General features: G+C 38.4%; 1 protein-coding gene across 3 annotated transcripts in view; it reads right to left on the reverse strand.

The window, feature by feature from the left end:
- The window catches only part of SNX9 (sorting nexin 9), a 61090-nt gene that overhangs the window by 16537 nt on the left and 21078 nt on the right, over window positions 1–23475 (reverse strand). For 2 of the 3 annotated variants that reach the window (XM_040059668.2, XM_040059670.2), the window contains exons 4-11: window positions 22656–22778; window positions 9069–9252; window positions 8138–8291; window positions 6639–6723; window positions 5816–5941; window positions 5408–5525; window positions 2416–2546; window positions 908–1011 (exon numbers count right to left, since the gene is read on the reverse strand). In XM_040059668.2, the coding sequence (XP_039915602.1) occupies window positions 908–1011; window positions 2416–2546; window positions 5408–5525; window positions 5816–5941; window positions 6639–6723; window positions 8138–8291; window positions 9069–9252; window positions 22656–22778 (1025 nt within the window). The remainder of the gene's footprint in view (window positions 1–907; window positions 1012–2415; window positions 2547–5407; window positions 5526–5815; window positions 5942–6638; window positions 6724–8137; window positions 8292–9068; window positions 9253–22655; window positions 22779–23475) is intronic. The other variant, XM_040059669.2, reaches the window with a different exon arrangement.

Here is a 23475-nt window from a genome sequence, read left to right on the forward strand (position 1 = left end):
GTGTAAGTGACCTAAAAATGTGCATGTTTTTCTGCTGGCACAGAACTGCTACCACACAGCTATTATACTCAGTCAATATGAACCGCATCACCTGCATAAAGCCTGTATTGGGTATAGATATGCTACTGCTTTGCTACTAAAACCACATCTATCCAATCTAGCCACACACATAAAACATTATCCAGGTTTCTGTGTTCCACAACAGCAAGAAAAGCCTGTCATACATAGTACATCTTCTAAGAAAAATTATTAAGCCTAAAGGACTAAAATAGAGGCTGCATAGTAAATGCAGTCTTTAACTCTGTGAAACCCAAAGGTTTATGACCTACAGAATATACATTTAAAAGCATGTATATGAAATATACACATATATAAAAGAAATATATCCATTTGCACTTCCAAAATTATCAGAAATTTGAGTCACTTTTAATTTTTAATACCTTTCCATGGATTACAGATATTCAAACGTGTGTACATTACATACAACTATTTTACAGAAACCTTGTTCTGCTCTTGGTCTATCTACAACTATCCTAAGCTACTTGGTAAGTTTGGCATGTTTTGGAACTGCTGAAAGATTTAAGATCAAAACACTCTTCCACAGCAATATAAAACATAACTCCATAGGATCTGACAGAACTCTATCCCATGAAGTAGTTTTACATAAATTGCTTTAGGATTAGTATTCAGCCACTGAAGTCAAATAGACATCAGATAGAGTTCCACCAAGCATTGGAGGGGTTGATATGAAAATTTCATTATTTAAACAATTTTTCAGCTCTGCCTTGATTAATACCTCTTCAAATCCATGAATATATGTGAACACTTAGTATCTGAGTTTTGGATTGTCTCAGCATCTGTTGTATACCCAGATGCATAAGGCCCATACAAAAAGAAATCATCTTACATTTCTACCATGTCCAAGTCAGGAGCTTCTGGTTCCATTGTAGAAAAGATCATGACTCCTACAGTTTCATCTTTTTCTGCCTTCCGCTTTCCAGTTTTCCACTCCTTAAAAAGAAAAAAGCAAAAAAAAGAAAAGAGAGACATGAACTTTGACCACCACCCATCCTTCTTTAAGGGCATGCACATAAGGAGTCAATGAAATGTTTAGGAGAACTGTTTACCAACATACCACCCTTGAATTAAAACTTTTCATTAAGAAATGAAAACATCAGAGGAGCCAAGACTTTTTACAGTTTCCCAAAGTTCTCCCCCTCCTCCTTTGTGCACTTTGTTGTCTAAATTCTGGGGTCAACAGACTCTTCTTGTGTGTTACTGAAATACAGTGTAAGAACAATGATGCTCAGCTGTCTCTGCATACAGGATAAATGTCATATCAGAAGCTGCTCAAGATCACGAAACTATGATGGAATTATCAGACTAAGTTCTTAGTGGTTAAAAATTCCTTATGTATTGCAACATCTGTTCTAGTTATACATCTATAAATAAGAAACTAAGAAGTGCTGACTAGTTGGCAGAATTATACAACTCCCCACTAACCATCCAACCAGCATTTCTCCAGGATTACTACTTACTATGTTATTAAGCCTGTACTTACAGGATCACAGAATAATTCTGGTTAGAAGTACCTCAGGATGTTCGTAGCTCAACCTCTGACTAAAAACTGGTCAGCTGTGACCTTAGTCACAGAAGACTTGAGCCTTGGAAAATTTTAAGACCAGACTAGATAATTTACTTTTCCAGCAAATTCTATGTGTATTTAGAAGTATTAGTTTGAGGAGAAAGCAGCAGAGTTTTTCTGTTTATTTCCACATTAGTAAGAGAGCTGGAGCTCAATCATGAAGAAACCATTATTTACTGAAGGCTTGCTTACTTTATTTATCATTGACTGAAGATATTAACATCTTTTTTAAAAAAAGCATAATAAAGTGTGTATGAATAAAAAATGGCTGGTTATATCAGGTAAGGCTGCAACACAGTGCTATTACAACCCGTTTAAATGAAAAACTGTGGTTTTCAGGGATGGGGATAGAGGGTGTTTTTAAATATAATACCGGATCAGCCAAAACCTAGATCAGCTGTGAAGTAGCTTTTGTTGGCAGAGCAGCACCACTCAGAGTATCACAGCGATTCCTAAATCCAGCAGAGCCAGAGCAGGGCAACAAAGAGTTTTATGCATGTTCCTATTCTGCTAGGAGGATACAAACTGTCCCTTGAAAGGCTGGCAACAAGTTACTTCGAGGAGCTCAACGGCTAGGCATGGTGTCTAGCATTTCACAAGAGCAAATTTATGCCTTGTTTTGATCAATCAGCTGAGTTAGGAATCCCAGCCGGTCACTACTGCCCACGGTGGGACGGCTACAGAGCTGAACTCTTGGTTTGAAAGGGAACTGTGGGGGGACAGCAATTCCTCAATCTCAGTCTGTGTGTGAACTTTATTTCATTTCCTACCTTCTCATCTCGGAAATTGAGAAACTGCTGGAAAACTTCACTTTCTGAGACAACAGGATGGCGACACATTCTCGTCATCCAAGCTTGCAGCCTCTCCATGCGCATTTTGATAAATTCTTCTTCAAAGCGCCCTGTTACACATTGAACAATAATTGTTACATTTACAGGCTAGCACCTTCAAAATTCTTTTTTTAAATTTAAATTGAAACAACTGTTGAGTTATTAAATATTTAATAACTCAGAGCTTACAAGAATCACAGAATCCTGAGGTGGAATGGACTCACAAGGATCATTGAGTTCAACTTGTAAATAAATGGCCCTTTATGTTAACAAATCTAAAGTACCTTAAATTACAGTATATTGATTACTGATCAAGAGTTCTTCTCTTTTTTAAGATAGCCAGGAAATATTAAAAAAACCTAATACCCACCCACAATTCAAATACAATTTTTGAAAAAAACTAATAAACTTTTGGATGGAAAAATTAAGTATTCAGACAACCTAAGTGGAAAGCCAGGCGTAAGCTTGGAATGCAGGTGTTTTTCTGGTACAGTTTAGTAAAGTTTTGGTCAATGTGAGGTTCAAAAACATTGCAGAAAAAGGAACTACAATCCAAGTTACCATGTACAAGCTAACAAAGCACTGAAATTAAACTGCTCAAAAAACATTGAAATTAGATTGCTCAGAAATATTTGAAATTATTCAAATACAAATCACAGATTTAAAAAGCAGTGCCTCCTTTAAACACACTTCCATATAGGTAAACTGGAAGGGGGGGCGGTGTTTGGAAATCAATAAATCATATGCATAAACTGGTTAGAACATACACATACATGTAAGACTGTAAGTGATTTTTTTGGTACTTAAGATATTTTTAATACAAATTAAATAAGTAACAAATTTTTTCTTAAACCAGTAATGCATCATCACTGTGTATTCATAAGAACAGTTAGTTTAAGTAGAAACTGTCTTCTTGATAGAATCCTCTCTAATTTAAAACATGCATGACATCAGACTTCTAAAGCATAGAGTGAAGAGGATTTGAAAGGAAAGAGAGAATCCTCCAGCACCCAACTCTTCTGATTTCCATAGCAGCACAGATGACAAGCCTTGAACAAGTACTGTTTCAATATAATTATACTGCATCGTTACTATGGCAGCAGATCTACAAAGCTGATTTTTTTGTGATTTGGGTTTTGGTTTGTTTTGTTTTCTGGGATTTTTTTTTCTTTTTTTTTTCTTTTGCAAATGTGGAAATTAGCAAGGTTAGCAGACAAATAACAGAACTAATGAAAAATGATCTTTGTGTATGGGTATTTTTCCTGCAAATTAGCGAAAAAACCACCAAAAACAACAACAAAAAACCCCCAACAAACACTACAGAAGAGACATTCTATACCATTCAATAATCCTTTGTTTCATTTTTAATCTATACAGAAAACTCCACAGCATTCCTGCAAGGAGTGTAGAACAACAGAACAGTAGCAGTTGGAAGTTACATGCTGGGCATTAAGCACATCATCACAAGTACACTGTCAAAACCAGGATCCTGACAAAGTCAGTCTGGAGTCTTGTTTTGTCAAGATCAATTGACAGAAATGCTTTTGTAAACAGTCTTCAGAAAGAAGCCTCCTAAACACAGTTAAAGTAAAGCACCCTTTTTCCAGTTTCTTCATGTTTCAGAAAAAGAGACACTTTTTGGTTTGCTAGTTGTTTGTTTGTTTGTTTGTTTTTTATGGGGGCAAGGTATTCTCTCCCACAGATTCCAGAAGACAGAAATTCACTGGCAATGGATTTTGTCAAGATGTGATGTCAGATTTTTTTGTCTTTTACTATATAGTTACAATGAAATCTAGAGACCCCATCATGTCTTCTGGTTTCCTTTTGGTAGACATGCATACTTTTAAATAAAAATGCTGGCCAATTCCAAACACGAGGCTAAGGGGAAGAAGTCACTTCCTCACTTTTCAGTTTCTTCGGCATTTATCCCAGCAACTTCATCAATGCTTAGCTTTCTTCAAACACAGCAGAGCTGCTGCATTTTGAGTGATGCCCGCAGCCACGTGGTTGGCGACATGCCAATGCTTGTATGTTTGGTTTTGGCTGTTTATCTTAAACACTGTATAATCTTACCAGAAAACATGAGAGGAAATGGGCTAAAGTAATGCATTTTCCTCCTATACTGGTGTCCATTCTTTTCTTCACATGCACACTCTAGCACATACTTGTACAAAGGAAGCCAGAGACTACTGAAAATGCATAGACATTGTCACATTCTATTGCAATGACTAAACTTATCTGCATTTCTGGAAGTCAGAACAAAAGACTTCCACAAGCTTCAGACAATTTGGTCAAGCTGAACTGACATCGAACCAGAGCAGAACATGATACGAATGAAAGATGCTTTCTAAATCAAGTGTGAAATCAAGCAAGAGAAGAAACAGCTGCAACATTTCACTAGGAAGCAAAAAACCCCATTTTGTCAGGGGATGCTCCCTTTCCTCTGGGAACTTTGTGTCAAAGCTCCTACAACATAACATATGTACAATCAACTGCAAAAGAGAAAAAACAAACACAATGCATCCTCCTCCCCAACCCTCAAAAAAAGCTCATGCAAAAACATTTGCTGAGCCAATCAGCAAATACAGAACATAAGTAGCTATCTCTTCTCTCCAATAGTAATTATCATCTCATGTAGTAACTAGGGGGATTTGGTTTGCTTTTAATTACCCTTTTTTAAAATCAGTGGACTAGACAATTCAACCTGAGTTTTGAAGTGATTCTCCTAGTACTGATCTGCTATTATCAATCAGTCATAACAATTCATCATAAGTTTTGAGTGGTGAAAGGTTGGGGTTACTTTGACACCTTCTTTTAAAATAATGGGAAAAACAAACAGTAAGAAATAACTGAACCTAAAAAAAAAAAAAAAAAAAAAAATCCCTGATTTCCTTATTTCACATTCCTTGAATTCAGAACTGGGAATAATTACCTGTTACTTGCTTGTCTGGAAGAGAAGGGATTGGAATGGCTAATCCAAATTTAACCAGGAGCCGCTCATACAACCAGTCAAAGTGCTTGTATCTGTGGTTGACAGACCGATTAGTGTTCTGTAAGAGAAACACAACTCTGAACTTGGACAGGCATCCACACAGTCACATGAAACAAGCATGACCAGAATGGTAACCAGAATAGTAATGGAATGTAAATAAAATTTATGATTTAGAGCCTTAATACATAAGAACCTGAAATTCTAGAAAAAAGCAAATCCTTGGGGTAAAAAAATATGACAACCACCACTTACTCTTAAAATGCTCTTGCCAAGTAACACAAACTTTTATTTATATGTACAAATGACACATATTTGTGAGACAAAAGATCCTGTTTCAGATACACTTACAGTGCAGGTCAGCTGATACTCAATGTAGCTCTTCAGACCATACATTTTAGAACCTTTTTTGGGATCTGCCACCACACAGTCAAATGTAGAGGTAGGATATACCCACATTGGGCCATAATCACCAATCTGTAAGAAATTGCAAATATTATCTTTAATTAGATCATGTTGCACAAGTTGTAAACAAGGAGACAAATATCTCTTCACTTGACAGTTTCCATTGATTTCAGTGAGAGGCTGAGAGTCTGGAAATAGAAGGGTTTTTTTGCAAGCAGGGACGAATGACCACAGTTGACTTTATCTTGTGTATTTTATAATTCTTCCCAAATAACAAAGGAGTAGTGAATTCTAGGGCTATTTCAACCACATTTCACTAGAACAGTATATATACAGGAGAGTTTGGATTTTGGATCAGAAAATGACCTGACCATCAGGACTGAATATTGAAAACCTCTACAAATGTAGCTCCTGCATGTAACTATCTAGATAATGAATAGTCAGCATTTGCTATGCATCCCAGTCCCAAAAAGGCTTATATTCATCACAAGTAATGCAGATACATCCTGAGGAAAAAAGTACTGAAAATAATCATCATCATTATCGTCACACTTATGATTTTTCTTATGACAGTTCTATTTCTAATTATATGTTCAGTATCAGTTTCTTATGACCCAAACATATATAGCAACCTTGAGGATAAAAGTTCAGTTGAAAAAACAGGGAAAGGTGAGGAGGATTATAAAACCCAACCAACCAACTATAAAAAGAAAATGAAAAAAAACCCCATACCACACACAGACAAAAATTATACACAACTTCAACTTACAATTATGGGAATTTTTTCTTTGGGTTTTGCTAGCTGCTTTGCCAACAGATACTGCTCCATTCCAGGTTTTGCAAATCCAGGAAATCTAACAGTAAAATGAAGTGATGTTAATTCCAGATTCTCCTTCCTTTGACATATGCAGAATTATCAGCCATTATAGGAAAAAAAAACTCTACGTATTTCTCAAGTACAGAAAATAGTTTATGTGAATTACTGTAACAATCAACATTTTGCACTGAAAAAAGCAGAAAAGTTTTGGCTACTGATAAAAATCCAGGGGTTTTGTGCATGTCTTGTGTGTCTGTGTGTGTAATAGGCGCCTTCTTTCAGAGCAAAGTAGCTATTCTTGCTCTGCCATCCATCATACCAAACATAACAGGAGGACACAAAGTAATAATTAACACTCCTCTGCAGCCCCACCCTCTCCGGAAACACCACACACAAAGATGCAATCTTTGCATGATAAACAGAGGATCTATCAAGTGCTTCTAAACATGAATTATCTTAAATAATTTATCCACCAACTAAAAGAAAGCCGAACAATCACTATAATGCTCTTAAAGTCTTACAAAATGCCTTATAAAAAGCCAATGGTGGTCTTTATTCTAATTAGGAAGATAATTAGCCCTCGAAGAATGGCCAACCCGCTTGCAGAAACATGAGCAGTAAAGTAGGACTTACTCCACAGACAAAAAAAAAAAAATCTCTTAAATAAGGTATTTTTTTGAGTTTACAACAAGTAAACAATGATGCAGAGGTACTCATGCAACACTAAAAACCCATAAAAACATACTGGGACATAAAAACCCACTGATGAACAAAATTAACTAGTCATGCAGATACAGTTGGTTTTAGCTGGTTTTACCCAAGGAACCATTATTCTAAAATTCTTTTCCACTCTGCTTTCATCTACTTAGAGATTACCACACACTAGCTCTCAGAGTAATAGCAGTTTTAGAATAAACAAACATTAAGCTGCAATATTAGATAATGCTAGTATAGCTAGTATAGACAAAGTTTGATGCTACTGTAAGATTTTTATCTATAAAATCAAACTTTCTGTGGCTCAAGAATCAATCTGCACAAGCACAGTAGAACAGAACTTTACCCCACTAGAAACTCAAATTGCCCAAGAACACTGGGGCAGCATCTCTGATCAGCTTCTACTGTATGGACAAGTCATCCACCACCTTTGACTTTAATTAAGAACAAACTGTCAAAGATAGTTAAATTTTAAAGACTTGAAGTTCAGGCATTGTGAAAGTGTCATCTGCCTGTATGACACCTCCAACAATTATACAGCTTTGTCATGTATTTTCAAGCTTCCAGGGATCTGTCCTCTGTTTGCTTAAAGAGAACTCTGAACTACAAATCCACCTTCTCTTCTGCCCCAAAACTGTAATATTTACATTGCTTATTTCAAGGATGTTGAATTTATACATCTTGACAAACACCCATTCTCTTTAATATATACACATTTCCCCTGCATTTTCCATTACTTGTTAAGTGGTAACTTCATAGCAGCTGCACGAGAATTTCCACGCTGGACACCCCCAGCCTCTGATGCCTCAGTCTCCTTGTAACCAAGGTAAGATGGTGAAGTCGATTTGGGGTCATCCCAGTCATCGTCCCAATCATCGTCATCAGCAGCTGCTGAAGTACAGGAGGGATCAGGGGATAGGGAAAGGAGAAAGTTACATCATTTCTCTTCAAAAGCAGAAGCAGGTACTTTAACACTCACATACAAATAATCAACTAGGCAAACATATTAAAATCTCTTTCAGGCTTCTATTTTATGATTCCTCCTCACTTACCACTATCTCCATCAAATACAAATCTGCAAAGCAGTGCACTAGAAATCCATTGAGGGAGAGGGGGGAAAAAAAAGAAAATAGAAAATAAAGAAGAGATGATGGTGCGTTAAGATGAACGCAACTGTGTTCCATATTACAGACTCCAAGTTAGCATTCCCTAATTATGGGTTCTCCCCTTAATTTAGGCTGTTTCTACAAGAAGGTAGAGAAGCCTTCTGAAAGGCTAGTCACTTCTTAAAATTAAGGAATTAAGGGACTATTCCTTCAAAGGACTGAGAGCACAAATTCAAGGGAGTTTAAAAGTTCCAGTTACACAAGCTGAACAACATGCCTGAGAATAGATCATGTATGCACAAGACTTTGGTTTGCCAGATTTCCATAAAAGTTTGAGGTGTCTGTCACTGTGTATCCAAATTTTAAAAAAATTATTTAGTTTTTAAAACCCCCATTATTTTAGTGTCCAGATTACCCAAATGGCAATGTGCTATTAGGGAACTGGTTTGGTTTTGTTTTTCAAATAAGCCATGCTCTACAGTTATGAAAGATTACATAATTCTTACCTCTACTGCACACCTACTCTAATTTATTTTTTTAAAAAAGAGCATTATTAGCACACCTGGTCCTTGATATGCTTGTGGATGACCAAATGCTGCTGCTGCCTCCCAGTTATTTGAAGCGCTGTTTCTCTGGCCAGCTGCATTTTCAGGCTTCGTTGCCCAGCTGTCAGCAGCATTTCCATTATCCCAGTTCCCAGACTTCCCAACGTTCCAGCTGGACCAAGGATCATTGGCAATGCTTGCCTACATTGTATAAAGACAAAAGAAAAGAAGAATTCCTGAAGAAATGAGCAACAGACACGTACTTTCTTCTTGATGTCCTTTCATCTCCTGCTGGTAGGCTGAGTTTGCATTCAGCACTTCACTTGTTTGATTTAGAAGCAGCTGCCAAATCTTGCATTTCCAGCTACACAACTCCTGCATGCAGCAAACACTTGGAAGAACTGATCAGCTTTCCAGCAATGTGACACCAATACATACTAATAAGAGTACTTCTCCTCAGGGTAATTAAATTATTTGCTGCAACAGTGTTAGGAAGCAATCTCACCCACGGTAATTATTTTACGCTGATACCTTAGTAAGTATGGTACTTGTGAACTATTAATTACCTAAAGCCATGGGCTAATTAGCACATTTAAAACCGGAACTCAGAAGTCAAGAATTAGGCTTTTGTAAATTCTTATTTTATCAAACTCAGACTAGTGGATCTACTAAAAGCAAATAATAAATTGCTCACCCACACCATCACTACTGGTGTGGCAGTTAGGGAGTTAAACCCTAACCTGCTGAGCTCCTCTGTCAGAGCTGAACTCATTCACAGTGAAGGTGGGGGAAGAAAACAGACATCTGCCAGGAACAGTCTGGTATCTCCCTGTAGACCCACCCTCTCAGCATAAGCTCGTGGTGAAGGCACTCACACATCCCCTTCTGCTAACGCTGGTGTGGAGGTGGAAACCTCAGTAAAGGAGAGCGGAGCAGACATGTCTCTAACTACTGCATTTGGCAAGTTCATCTTGGCTTAATAGCTTAGCATCCTGCTCAGTTCCTTGATTTTAACGGTACACTTTGAAAAAGCATTGACTAGTTAAGTGTAGTCTACTCCAGACACATTCCAGTGCAGAGACTTGCTGGCAGAAGGAAAAACTGCACACATATCGAAACCCACACACTCAAAGTGTAGGAGGAAGAAAAGAAGAGGAAGGAAAGCAAACAAAGCCAAGAAGGCTTGTTTTTTTCAGCAGAGGGAGAAATTGAGTTTTGTAAAAAGAAGTCTCAAATCCCACTGATGCTAGTGCATTATTTTTACCATAAAGAAGCATATAAAAGAAAAAGTGTCTTATATAAATTAATTGCTATTAGATTACAACAATTACATGTATCTTAGAACATTCGTCAATACAGAAAGTTTAATAACACTCCCACTAAAAACTAAATTATTATCTGCAAAAATGTATCATAAGCATCTTACACAAAAAAGGTACAGCTACTCCACATCCCAATTTTCTCCACTAAATATTCTCTCCTCTCATTTTAACTTTGATATTATACTTAGGAATAAGAACTCTCCCTTCAGTTTTTCCTCAAATAAATTCATCTTGACAGTCAGATTTCACAGATACTATCAAACCATAAAGACTCAAAAATTATGCTATTACATAACACCTTTATATATTTAGGTTCACAATTCCTTCCAGGATCTGGAAATTAAGACCAAGCCCCCAGGCTGGGGAGAAAAAAAATCACCATTCAGAAGATTCACAAGTGTCCGTGGGTCTCTAGGAACTGACAGAGAAAGAGATTACATGGACAGCTTCTACAGTGATAGCTTGGGGTTTTTTGGTTTGTTTTTTTTTTTCTTTTTCTTGAGGACGAAACTGGTGCAAGAACACTGCTCCCTGGGGGAGCAATATTCTTGGATAGCTGACCCAGTGCTACTTCGAGCAAATTACAAAGAAGTTGCTGGTAGCTTATACCAGTCTGCTCTCTTCCTATTTTCACCCAGTATGAGTTTATGTATAGAGAAATAACCACACACATGGAAATAGTCAGAGTTCATCCTTTGCTAAATGAAAATACACAGCGCTGGGGCCCAACCAAATGGAAAAGCATGCTTGCTTCTAACACAACTTGGAGCACCTAGAAAAGACTGGTTTGCGTAATATTAATATACCTATACTTCTGCAATATATGTTTAGCTGATCACTAGGAAATGAAAGCCCAGAAGTGGCATGATCACCAAAAGACTGAGTAAAGTTTTCTTCTTTTCTGTAGTAGTGCATGTGAAGTCTGGTACATGAGTACCAGAAAGAAACCTTAAAAACTGCTGCAAAAAAGAAGGCAATAATATTGACACTACTAAAGAATGACTATCACGAACAATCATCACACTCACAGACAAATGCTGATATACACAGATGCTGTACAGCAAAAGAAAATGTATTACTTAAATTGTGCTCCCAGAAGTCTTATCTCCATGTACCTATATATATGGAAGCACCCTTCAAATCAGAAAATTTTACTTCTGAGGTATCCAAGAAAGCTGTGGGGTAAGCACTTGTCCGTAGGTGTATCATTTATCAACTATAAAAGGGGTGGAATATGCTAATCTCCCCTCTGTTCCTTTCAGCCAAAAGGTCCCCATTTCTTTCTGAAGCACTGGGGAAGAGAGTAAGAAATGGCTTAGGAATCTACAGATAACAACTTTCAAAGAGCACTTACAGGACTCTCTTCAACTTTCTTGAAAGGTTTTCCTACATGCACACATACTGTGGACACTCCTAAGTGGCAGTCAACAATCAGTAAACAATGGAGAAGGGCTCGGGAATTGGGCCTGCCATCCTCAAGGTCCTAGAGCATCCTGGAGGACCCACTAAAGACACACCATTTATTAAAAGGGTAATCTCAGTTCCAGTGAGCAGTTCTGTGGATCTCAGCAGCTGACAATCTCCTTACAAAAAAACATTTATGTGGCCTAGCTCTGGTTGAATAAACCCTAATTAAACCATCAAGTATTTTGCAGGTGATTAAAAGCCATGTTCTTACAGCTTTAGTTTTCCATAACCGAAATTGATAATTCTCTGATCTCTCCTTAGTCATCACAAAAAAGGTGAAGAGCCCTTGCAAGAAGCTGATATTTAGTCAATATAATTTGATACAGCACACCTAATATCCAAGTATTCAAGCCTTCTCAAATGTACACGAAAAGAAATGCCACACCACACAACTAAGAAACTGAGAGCAGCCTTCAAATGAAGCATTGCATCTCCTTGTTTCCCAAGGCAACATTAAGCAAGTACACTGAGATTAAATTCAAGGATAAACTCCTAAAAGGTAGCCAATTCTCCCTTTTGTAGACTACTAGGGACTTGCTCACTCCTACTGTCCGAGGAGACAAAGCAAGACAAAAGGGCTATGTCGGGAACTGACGACAGAGGGAACCATCACTGAATGTTGTAAGAGGATTCCACTAAGGGCAGATTCAAACTCACTACACAAACATTATTGGTGAGGCCTGGGGGATGGGAAGAGAAGCTTAGTATGTTTTTAAAGATCTAATAATAGTTGAATGAGAAAAAATTCCACCACAACAGAAAAATCCTCAGCTTGTGGAAGTGGAATGTCAGTATCTTTACCAAATGAATCATGAATTAAATAGGAGAAGTGACATATTTGCTATTTTCCAGAGAATCCAAAACTGCAGACAGTAAAGCTAAGACAATGCACCGAAGTGTCTCTCTCTGCCCTGGCTAAAAATCTTTATTTGATCTCCTGGCCAACTAATTTGTTTCTGGCAGGCTCCTTCCTCACATTAATGCATGGCCCTGAAGGACAAATAGATCCATTCTACTGCTGAAGGACAAAAGCCAAAACAAACACAAGGTTCAGATGGTAAAACTAATTTAAGTACCCAGAAAGACCAGGGTTAACTGTGCCATCAAAAATAATGACCTCCAGCTGTAAGAAATATACCTTGAAATCTACTCAGAGACAGAAGCCATGCTGAAGCAGTGAGTAGCAAAAGTAAGCCTGATCAGATCAAGGGAAGTTCAGGACAGCCAAAGCTGCAATGAGAAGTGTTATGCTCTAGAAGAGAGGTTTAAAAGAGACAGACAGCACAGAGCAATGGCAGAAAACACAAGAAAAGTCAAGGTGACCCAGCCGAATAGCTCACAGGAATGAACATACCTCTCCAGTTTTACAGCTGCCTTAGTTACCTGCATGGAAACAAAGCCTTAAGCATACTCAGACATTACACTAAACTTAACTTCTGTGGATAACAATCTCCGATAGATACATTAAAAAAACCACCCCAAACTAAGTGAGTATATAGACAAGCACCTTAAAAATCAAGTGTTTTTCTCCAGGAAGAAAGGTGAAGGCCTAAGAGCCTACTCTGCAGCAATCACGGAACTGCATTCAGTGTGCTGTTTAAGACAGAGCAAGTGTGCACATTAGCAGATAACTGAAACAGCTGCCGTACCCATGATATGTTATGGCTAAGCTTTCTTCTTGGTAGATCATTACCTTAGTATTGTGCTCCGGGGAATTTGTTCCACTTCTGAAGGAAGGCCCTCTTTTCTATAGTACAACATAATCATCCTTAAAGAAATCTCCAGGAAAAGCAAAAGTGGAGTGGGCTAGATTTTAAAGAATAACCAGCCTTATTGACTTAGATACTAGAATGTTCCTGCAGATAAATACTTGAAAGCAACATAACCTTCAGAAGCAGCTGGCAAGGAGGCTGTAGTAAAACTGTCCTAGGAACCCATTTGTCCCTCAGCCACTCCTGTCTTCTCACTTCCTTCCAGAGGAAACCATCGCCCAACACCTCCACTACCAACCTCACTGTCCCCTTCATAACTCTGCACAGGAGCGGGGCTTTGCCTGCTCACAAACAACACAAAGCCCAGACACACCCACCGGACATTCCTTGTTTTCAGCAGGAAATAAATTTAAACCACCAGTGGACAAACTGAGATACTACCATGAAGAGCAGAGCTGTTAGGTTTTTGTTATTTTCCTGTTTCCATTCCCAGTTTCTTACCTGTAAGGTTATTTGTAACCTAACTGGACTAGGGGTTGCATTGCTTGTGCACAGTGCAGGCACAGGATTTCTGCCTATCATCTCCTGATTCAGCTCAAAAAAATCCATCTTTGAAATATGGAATGGTGTTTTAGAGTATTTAGACATAATTTAGACTTGAGTAAAGAATATTCAGTGATAGGATGAGGGGAGGGAAAACACATCTCTTGTCACTCTGACTGCTTCAAGGAAATTCTTTTTTTTAATTAAAGTTTGCTAAGTTTCAACTTTCAGACACAAAAAATCCTACATAATTTATTCAATGGAGCTCTCCTTAGGCTTCTGTTTTTGTTACTCACACCTGCACATGTAAATGGCAATCAAGTAATTTCTTTATATCCTTGTCTTCTCTTAAGCTGATTTCAATTTTTTCTATGGTTTCTTATTGAAACACAGATGAGAAATTTCAGACGGTTTTCTAAGTAGCAATCACAGCAATGCCAGAAAGAGAAGAAAGACTCCCTGTTCCTTTGATGTTGTCTAGGGTAATCTAGACATCCCAGGATCAGGCTACAAAGATTAAGCAAGGTTTTAACCTTCCTTTTTGGGAAAAGCACTCTACTTTCATTTGGAAACAGAGGAGAGGGGTTTCCCTAGTTGTCTTCTTTGTTTATTTGTTTGTGGAACTGAAGAGTATTTTCAGTTTGTCACTTTCAATTACAAATTACCATGATTCCACTTTAAAAGAAGTGCTCAGTGAACAAAACAAAGCAAAAAAAAATCAGAAAGGAAGCTACATATGGCAGTAAGGCCCCCTGCTGTGGTGCAGGGGACTGCGCAACCCATGTGTGCCCCATGGCACTGTAAGTGTGCAAGTTAGCAGAAATGCTCACAGGAGAGTAGACAATATTGTCACCATTAGCAAGTTAAAACATCCTTCATACTGTCAGTGCCAAACTAGATCACATGGCTACCCCAAAAAAATAAGAAGTCAGACGAAAACAAAGCTAGTGCAGAGTCCTGGGGAAGAACAACCCCAGGTACCAGCACAGGCTGGGGGCTGACCTGCTGGGAAGCAGCTCTGCAGAGAAGGACTTCAGTGTCCTGGTGGACAACAAGCTGTCCATGAGCCAGCAGTGTGTGGTCAAGAAGGCCAAAGGTGTCCTGGGGTGCTTTAGGAAGGGCAGGTGGAGGGAGGTGATCCTGCTCCTCTGCTCAGCCCTGGTGAGGCCTCCTCTGGAGCGCTGTGAGGAAAGGCTCAGGGAGCTGGGCCTGTTTAGCTTTGAGAAGAGATGACTGAAGAGACCTCATCAATGTCTGTAAGTATCTGAAGGGAGGGTGGCAAGAGGATGGGTCCAGGCTCTGTTTGGTGGTGCCAAGCAGACAGAAACAGACAGAAACTGATGCACCAGAAGTTCCACCTGAGCATCAGGAAGAATTTCTTTACTATGTCAGTGACCATGCACTGGAACAGGTTACTCAGAGAGGTTGTGGAATTTTCCTCACTGGAGATAGCCAACAACCATCTGGACACATCCTACAGTACCATGTGCTCTAGGATGACCCTGCTTGAGTTGGGAGGTCAGACCATATGACCCACTGTGTCCCAACCTGACCTGTTCTGCAGTTCTGTATATTGGACAAGGGAAAAAAGCATACCAACACTGTAAATTGTGGAAAACTATTTCAATGGTCAGATTTTGCCTGAGGGTATGGGTGCAGATGAAGGCAAAGAGTGATCACAGTATTACACCAGTTTAACAACTTCCTGCCTAAACCTTTGCATTCCACAAAAATTCAGGACAACCCTATAACTGGAATTGATAAAATCACTGTGGTATGTTGGATGGTTATTTTTTAATATGAGAATGTGATTTATTTCAAAGGAAGTCAGCCAGCTACTGTTTCCAGTATTATAGAGAAGCCATTGCTTTGTACTTTTCTTAAAAGAGAGTTCGTCACAAATTCCTGTTACCAGTCTGAATGCAATATTGTGACTGAGATGGTGGAGGGGAAAGAGTTGCTTTAAATCACATGCAGCAATAGAGGATTTTATAGTGTCATTATCTGTAACAACTAGAAGTTACAATTGTAATTGTAACTCCCGTGGTGAAACTACCTGCATATTTGGTATGATAAGTTAGCATACTGGTTTAACAAGACAAACTGGACCCAGTCAAGTACAAGCGAGTTACGTTTCCTGTGACGATACTTCTGCTTTACTGCACACACAGAATCACCAGAGAACAGAAACACTGTTACAGGAATTTAATAACATGCATGTCAGATTTTCCACATAAGTAGAATACTGCACTCTTAATAGAAGCACTATATTTCTTTTCTTCAATCTTAGCATTATTTTCTTCAGTCTTAGCTGCTCATAGCCATTCAGGAGTGGGAGTTATGGTATGCAAATTTAACAATGACTATTTGCCTGATCAACACTTCATTGTAAAAAGCCTGAAAGATATGAAGTAAAATTTTGGGAATAGTTCCTTAGTGTTCTCCTTAGGCATGTTCAACAACTTATGTCTAAATACCAGATAACTTAAGTTGCCTCAGTTTCTGGACATCAAACTAGGTGTTTTCACTAACTGTTCATCATGTCTATACATAAGTCCCACAGCTTTCGGAAGAGAAAAGGTTTTTCACGTATAGGAGTCCATTTATCTTACTTTTCTTCTCTGAGAGAAACTATCCCAAGTGATTTCACTCTTACCACGGGATAAAACAATACAAACATGAGAGGCTTCTGTTAAGTGCTTCCTGTACCGAACCATGGGGCCCTGCTGCTCTGCCCACAACATAACTGAAGACACAAGACATGTGGATTCTCTAGGGTCAACAGGAATCAATGGAAAAATCTGTAATTCACAAAATGCAAACTCTCAGGATACTTATTTTCTTCAAAACTAAGAAGAACTGTACAGTCATCTTCCTAGAGAACTAGACTTGGCAGTGATTAGAGAATCAATGTCAAGAAAAGGGAACAAACTCCTCTACAAATGCAATTTACAGTTCAGTACAAGAACTATTTTTGTATCTTAAATATAGGGAAGCCACATCTACAGCCCTTACGTCAATACAGCTCTGATCCACTTCCACCCTGACACAGACAGGCAGTACTCCAATTTATTTTCATTTATACATTTCTAATACTAGATTTCTATTCTGCAGAGAGAAGAAAAAAAAGAAAGAAAGAAAGAAAAAAGGCTATACTGAGCTCTAGAAGAGAGGAGAAACTATACAAACTAAAATATACAGCATACTTAAATTTACAGCATTTCTATTCTATGTTCAAGGCTGCAGGTTTCACAGCTGCAGGCTGTAAACAGCTGGACTACACTAGTATTGTTGTGTACAACAATACCCGGTTGTACATACAGTCTGCTTACAGACCATTAATGAAATTACTGTACAGAGAGAGTTTTAACTTCTCAGTAAGAACTAGCTTGGGCCAATATAGTTGTAACAAAATGTAAATAATTCAGATAAACACTATCCTTAAAAGAGAGCTGATGCTTGTTTACAACTTCCAAAGTGTCTTAGGTTAGATTGATAAAAAACACCACAAGTTGTGGAAGACAGATCACTGCTGTTAAAACGGCAGCCTCTGAACCTGAAACAATCAAAATAAATGCAAATACATCTGTAACTAGAGAAGCACTAGTCTTGACCACCACAACAAACCCCCAACCAACCCAGCTGGAGGAGACAACTCAGAATGAATTTTACATTAATGATCGTATTTCCATAAATACTTAAATTATGAAGGCTCCAAATGCCACCAAGATAATAACCTCTTGGTCAGCTGCAATAAGAAGCAACTATCTAAAAGTATGAGACAGAATATCCTCTATTGCTACAATCCCTGGAAGAAAATCAGCATCAAAGAAATACCATAATAGAAAACCACATGACGCATTTTACATCAAAAATGACAATGTTTTTGTTCACTGTATTTGTTAGTTTCATTTGGTTTAACCTGACAAAATTTATATTCATTTCAGTGCCATTACTGTCAGTACTAACCCAATACCAACAAAGGCTACAGGTAACTTACTTTAAGATTCATATATATGCAACTCTAACAAAGAGAAATAGCGTAAGTGCTGATATACTTACTCACTGACTGTTCCAAATGACAGTCTAAAATTAGCACCTTGCATTGCCACTCAGAGGAACAGCAGATTGGCAAAGAAGAAAGATTACTCATTCCCTCTGCTCTTTATATCCAAGGGCTACCAGGTCAAAACAGGATGAGACTCATACAAAAGCTAAGCCAAGCCTCCATCCTTGGCACCTAAGGATTCCTTAAATTGTATTTTCTTGAATAATTTTTTTTAAACTTTTCAGACATTAAAGCACAAATGTTATGGGCAGATGCAATATTAAACACTCCTATCTGCTTAACTTCTGAGTGTGTAGTCACGTTGAGTTAAAATTTTCCCTCATTTTGTGTTTAATTAACTTCACTGCTTCCTCTGCTTCGATGTCCTCAGCATCTTCTCAGATAGCTCTTTAAAAGAGCAGCTGCAAACTTTACTAAGGCAGCCATTGCTGGGACACTGCTGATGCGAGTAATGAGTAGGGAGAGTGAACTGCCAAGGATCTTCTCTTCTCCTTAGGAAGTACCTTTGTGCCTCTTTCCTACTGTCACTTTACATCTGTGGCAAACTGAGGTAGGGTTCAATATCAAAGTGCCGTGGTTACTGAGTCTTTCTGACTGAAGAAAAGGAAGGAAAAGAAACTGCTTTTAATTGTTGATTTTTAATTAGTTTCAGGAGATTATTTACTGAACAAGAACCGTCTTAGGAAAATAGACAGGGAGCAGTACACTGTTTGAGTCAATGATGTTTTCTCAACACCAAAAGGTGATGGTTTCCAGAGTAGGAACCCAAAAGTCTCTTGTTTGACTGGAAAGCAAAAAGGGATGGAGGAAGAAGGAGAAGAGTTGTTTGAGTGGGCATTTGTCTTCCTGAGTAATGGTTATGCATGATGGGGTTCTGCTTTCCTGGAGATCGCTGAACACTTGACTGCCCATGGGAAGCAGCGAATGAATTCCTTATTTTGCTTTGCCTGCATATGAAGCTTTTGCTTTACCTATTAAACTTCCTTTATCTCCACCCAAGAGTTTACCCATGTTCACCCTTCTGGTTCTCTCCCCGACTCTTTTGAGGAGGTAATAAGCTGCTGAGTGGGTGGAGTTGCCTACCAGGGTTAAACCGCAACACTGTAGTTTAACTGGGCTCCCAAAAATAGAAAAGGAAAAAGCACCACACTCAGATTTTAACTCAGCCAGATCTATTACTTTTAATAAAGCCTGGTACTTAAAGATTACACAACTACCTGGTATGGTGGTTTCTTTTGTTGTTGTTGTTTTTTTAGTTACTGTTAGAAGAATGGAAGGAATTCTAAGAATTAAAACATCTTCTGACTTACTGAATTGGGGAGTGGGGGTGTTGTGCAACCATGTTAGAGTGACAATGTTCATAGAAAGCAATTTCTTCAATACAATAGTAGTAAGAAAAAATTATAAAATGTTCTGTTTATTTATAATTGCTTTTATAAAGATTTCTTGTAGTAAACTTGCAACCTCCCCGTGTTACTGCAGAATATAATAGATACCATCAAATGTCAGCATTTAGGAATACTGCTATTTCTCATTCAGTCTGTCAGACTAATCTATCTACAAATATTTTAGTTTCCACTACTGTGCCACCTCCAGCATCTACTCCCCCTAACACTGACACATAATTTGTCATTTTTCTTAACATTCCATAGCCTGGATGTGAGTTTCATTTAAGATTAAAAGCTTTGTATATTGACCTAGTTGGTCATTAAAGCACTTGAACAGGCTGTTGCTTGCAACTGCACATCTGAACTCAAGCCAAAGCGCCACAGTGAACTGGTGTTCAAAAACATAAATGCTATCACAACCAAATCCAGAGTAATACATCTAGGAAGAGGGGCCACACCCATAGAGTAGGAGATTGTATTCTTTTTGAATGTGGCTCAAAGAGACATGTCAGTGTGCAGGGGATGAGCGACTCATCCTGACCTGATGCAATATTACCAGAACCTGATAGAGTGAAGTGCAATACTTCACTCTATCAGGTGTTTCTACACCGGCACAGCAATGTCAAACCCATTTGACACCATGTGAATCAGTGTACACAGGAGCAATGCACGCGCTTCACAGACACGTCACGTCAAAGCCACTGCAGAAGAAAGCTTGCTTTTCTTCCTGAGAGCAAGAAAATAGGGTCCTGCACCACAAAGACAGAATGAATGGACAGAATTTCTTAATTAAGAAGACAATTAGCCATAGAATTTTTGCAAAGAGAAAATGCCTGCACTTGAGAGCTCTCTGATCTGGGAGAAAGGCCTAACAGCCAAAAGTGGAAGCCAGAACTGTTTCTAGAATGCTCAGTATACAAATTAAAATCCCACTAGCAATAAGCCACTAGAAAAAACTACCAGATAGATGTCAGAAGCCAAGGAAACCAGTCTTCAAATCGAGATCTACAATTTTCTAGAAAATACATATAACCAAATAGCAGTTACTGAACTCAGTTAAAGAAAAAAAGACTTCAGAAAATGAAAATAACTTTTGATGTAAAATCCTGACCACACAATAGAATGGTTCCTCTTATGAAAAAAACCCAAAACCATGAAAACTGAAGACCCAAAGACACCACCCTGACGAAATCTGCTTCCCCTGACTCTTGCGTGGCCTTGACCGCATCCAGGTGCACACTGTCCTCCTCTCTCTCCCGTTCCATGTCAGCAGTGTAGTTTTACCAAAATGCACTACAGGACAGTGGTTCTCCCAGCTATCTCACTCAGCATTTGAAGGATAACTGAGAGGAACAGGACACTTCTAAGAGTAGGGCACTGATGCAAATGTGACAAGCTGTTTTCATGAAGTTACTCTTTTCCAAAATCTATGAAAAACCCTCTAATCTGTATGTATTACAGGGACAGTATACTGTTGATCTTGTGTAAAGTGACCATATTTTCAAGCTTTTCACTCCTCTTGAAATGCAACTTCCAAGACTGGATCGCCAGAGTAATTCTCTATTATTTAGAATACAACAGATACCTTTATTTTAACATTTCCCTCTATGCAGGCAAGACCTTTTTTCTTTCCAAGCACAAGCACTTTGTGTTAAGCACAGAACAAGCTCTGACAGATACCTCTATCATCATTCAAAATATTCTGTGTATCACACTAGTAAGTAATTCTTCTTAGATCAGATGAATTTATGTTTCTCCTCTGAGAAACACTACTCTCTGATTTGGCAGCAAGCAGCTGCTGCAAATATCTCAAGCCTCCTCAGACGCAAAGTTTTGCTAGAAACACTTCAGCAGGAAACAAAATGGGTCAAGGGTAATAGCACAGAAGAGAAGGGGTTCCCTGTTTTGTGCTCAAATTATTTCAATATTTACTGAGGGAAAACTAACCTACAATCAATATCTTTGGCTCAGTCTGACATGAAAAACTCATGAGGTAATTCAAGAGTTCTGCATTTAGATTTATGTATTAACCAGGTATCAATTTTAAAAAATAAACATTGAGACAGTCACAGTGAGGTTTGGAGTCCTCTAGTAAGGACACATGACCACAGAATAACAATCCTGGCATTGTCCAGCTGACTACAAGGAACCCCAAATCAAACACTATATAGTCAATGAACAGCAATGTTCACTGTCATACAAAAATGTACCGGTGGAGTTTTCAAAAAATCTCACTTTATGTCACAGTCCTGTGGTGCAATTAAGAAAACTAATAGCTGATATTTAACTGACCTACAAACCAGGTGTGTCCCCCCAGTTGTTTCCATAAGTAAAGGATTTACTTTCTAACACAAAAGACCTTTGCACGCTGCTGTTGGAAAAAAAGGCAGATTTTGTTCTTCTGTTGACCTATGGACTTCAAAATGGTTAACTTCCTACATGTGGGACATGCAGCAGTCTGTAGACCATAATAACAGCTTGTGCTTAAGATAATGCGTCCTCAGATATCTAACCTGAATCTAAATATTTGCTGCTTAATGAACTGGTGCACCTGGCAAAAAGCTATGAATAGAGGGACAAAAATATTCTTGCAGCAAACCCAAAGTCAGCCTCTTCTCCAACTGACAATGCAGGAATCTGCTTCATCTTTTTTAATCCAAGAAACTACTCTTAATCAAATTCTGAGAAAGAAATATATCCATTCACTCTAGCTGCTGATGCATAGATCACCTAATTGTATTAGACATCAGGCAAGAAAGCTGTGGTTCCTTAATAAGGTTAGCATAATAAAACAAGCCTGAATGTAAAATAAATTTGCTAAGAGTGCACTTACAGAGACTGAAGTAGTCACAGATTTTTATCACTGCGGACTGGAAAGATTAAAAATGCTCCATTTCTAAAAGTGTTAAGACTACAAATTTTTCCTGCAGTGACAATATCTGAGCAGTCACGCACACCATTAATATTCAACAAAAGTGTTCCCTAATGAAAACACAATTACTTTAATTAGTACTTTCATGAAGGTTCGCAAATACAGTACAGCAAGCAATTACGTCCACAAAAGTTTCCATGCCCACAGTGCCCGAAAAACCACAAGACATACCTGATTACTGCTTTTGGCAGCAGAGTTGGTCTGAGCTGTATTTGAAGAAAGGGAATCAAAAAAGGCTTGGTCAGCTAATGAGTTACCGCAGCTAATGCCATCTTTTGAACCTTCGGTTATAATCTGAAATGGAAAAGGTTGAGAAAGATTTTTCATGCTTCATTTAATCAAATTATGCTTTATCATACAGAATCACCCTAACACTTTTATCACTAGACTTTAAGATGTTTGCATATAATCTTTTAAAGTTCAAATTCAATTGAATTTTTTACAAGAAACTGACATGATACTCTGGATGATTTACTTTCACACCAGATGGAACTAGTCTGCCTTACAACTACAACATTCAAGACTGTTGTGTCAGTGAACACCAATCTATAAATTCCTCAGGGATTAAACGTTGTTAATATAAGTGCCTGGAGACTGGGAACTCAGTGCTCAGAGGATGGATTTGGGACAGTAAGTTTAGAGAGCCAAAAGCTACCAGACCATGAGCTAACCAACTGAAGCAAAAACACAAGGTCATGGGAGCCAGCATGATCCTGCTTTCTCTTCCCCTCCTCCCTCTTTTTTATTAATAAGCATAACACTGGTGAAGGAAGAGAGCCTCATGCCTTAAGAGGCTGAAGTAATTACAGCCAAGGTCTTCACCTGCCTAACCAGCAACCTGCACACATGCAGACACTGGGCCACCCAAGAGTGAACAAGATTCCAGTCTTTGCACTGAGATCCCATTCTATACCCAAAACAATACCACTGGTCTTCAAGCAAAAATCAGAACAACATGCACTGAATACACAATAGAGGGTCTCAGTAAGAA

This window comes from Hirundo rustica, chromosome 3, assembly GCF_015227805.2.
Source record: "Hirundo rustica isolate bHirRus1 chromosome 3, bHirRus1.pri.v3, whole genome shotgun sequence".
Taxonomy (NCBI): Eukaryota; Metazoa; Chordata; class Aves; order Passeriformes; family Hirundinidae; genus Hirundo; species Hirundo rustica.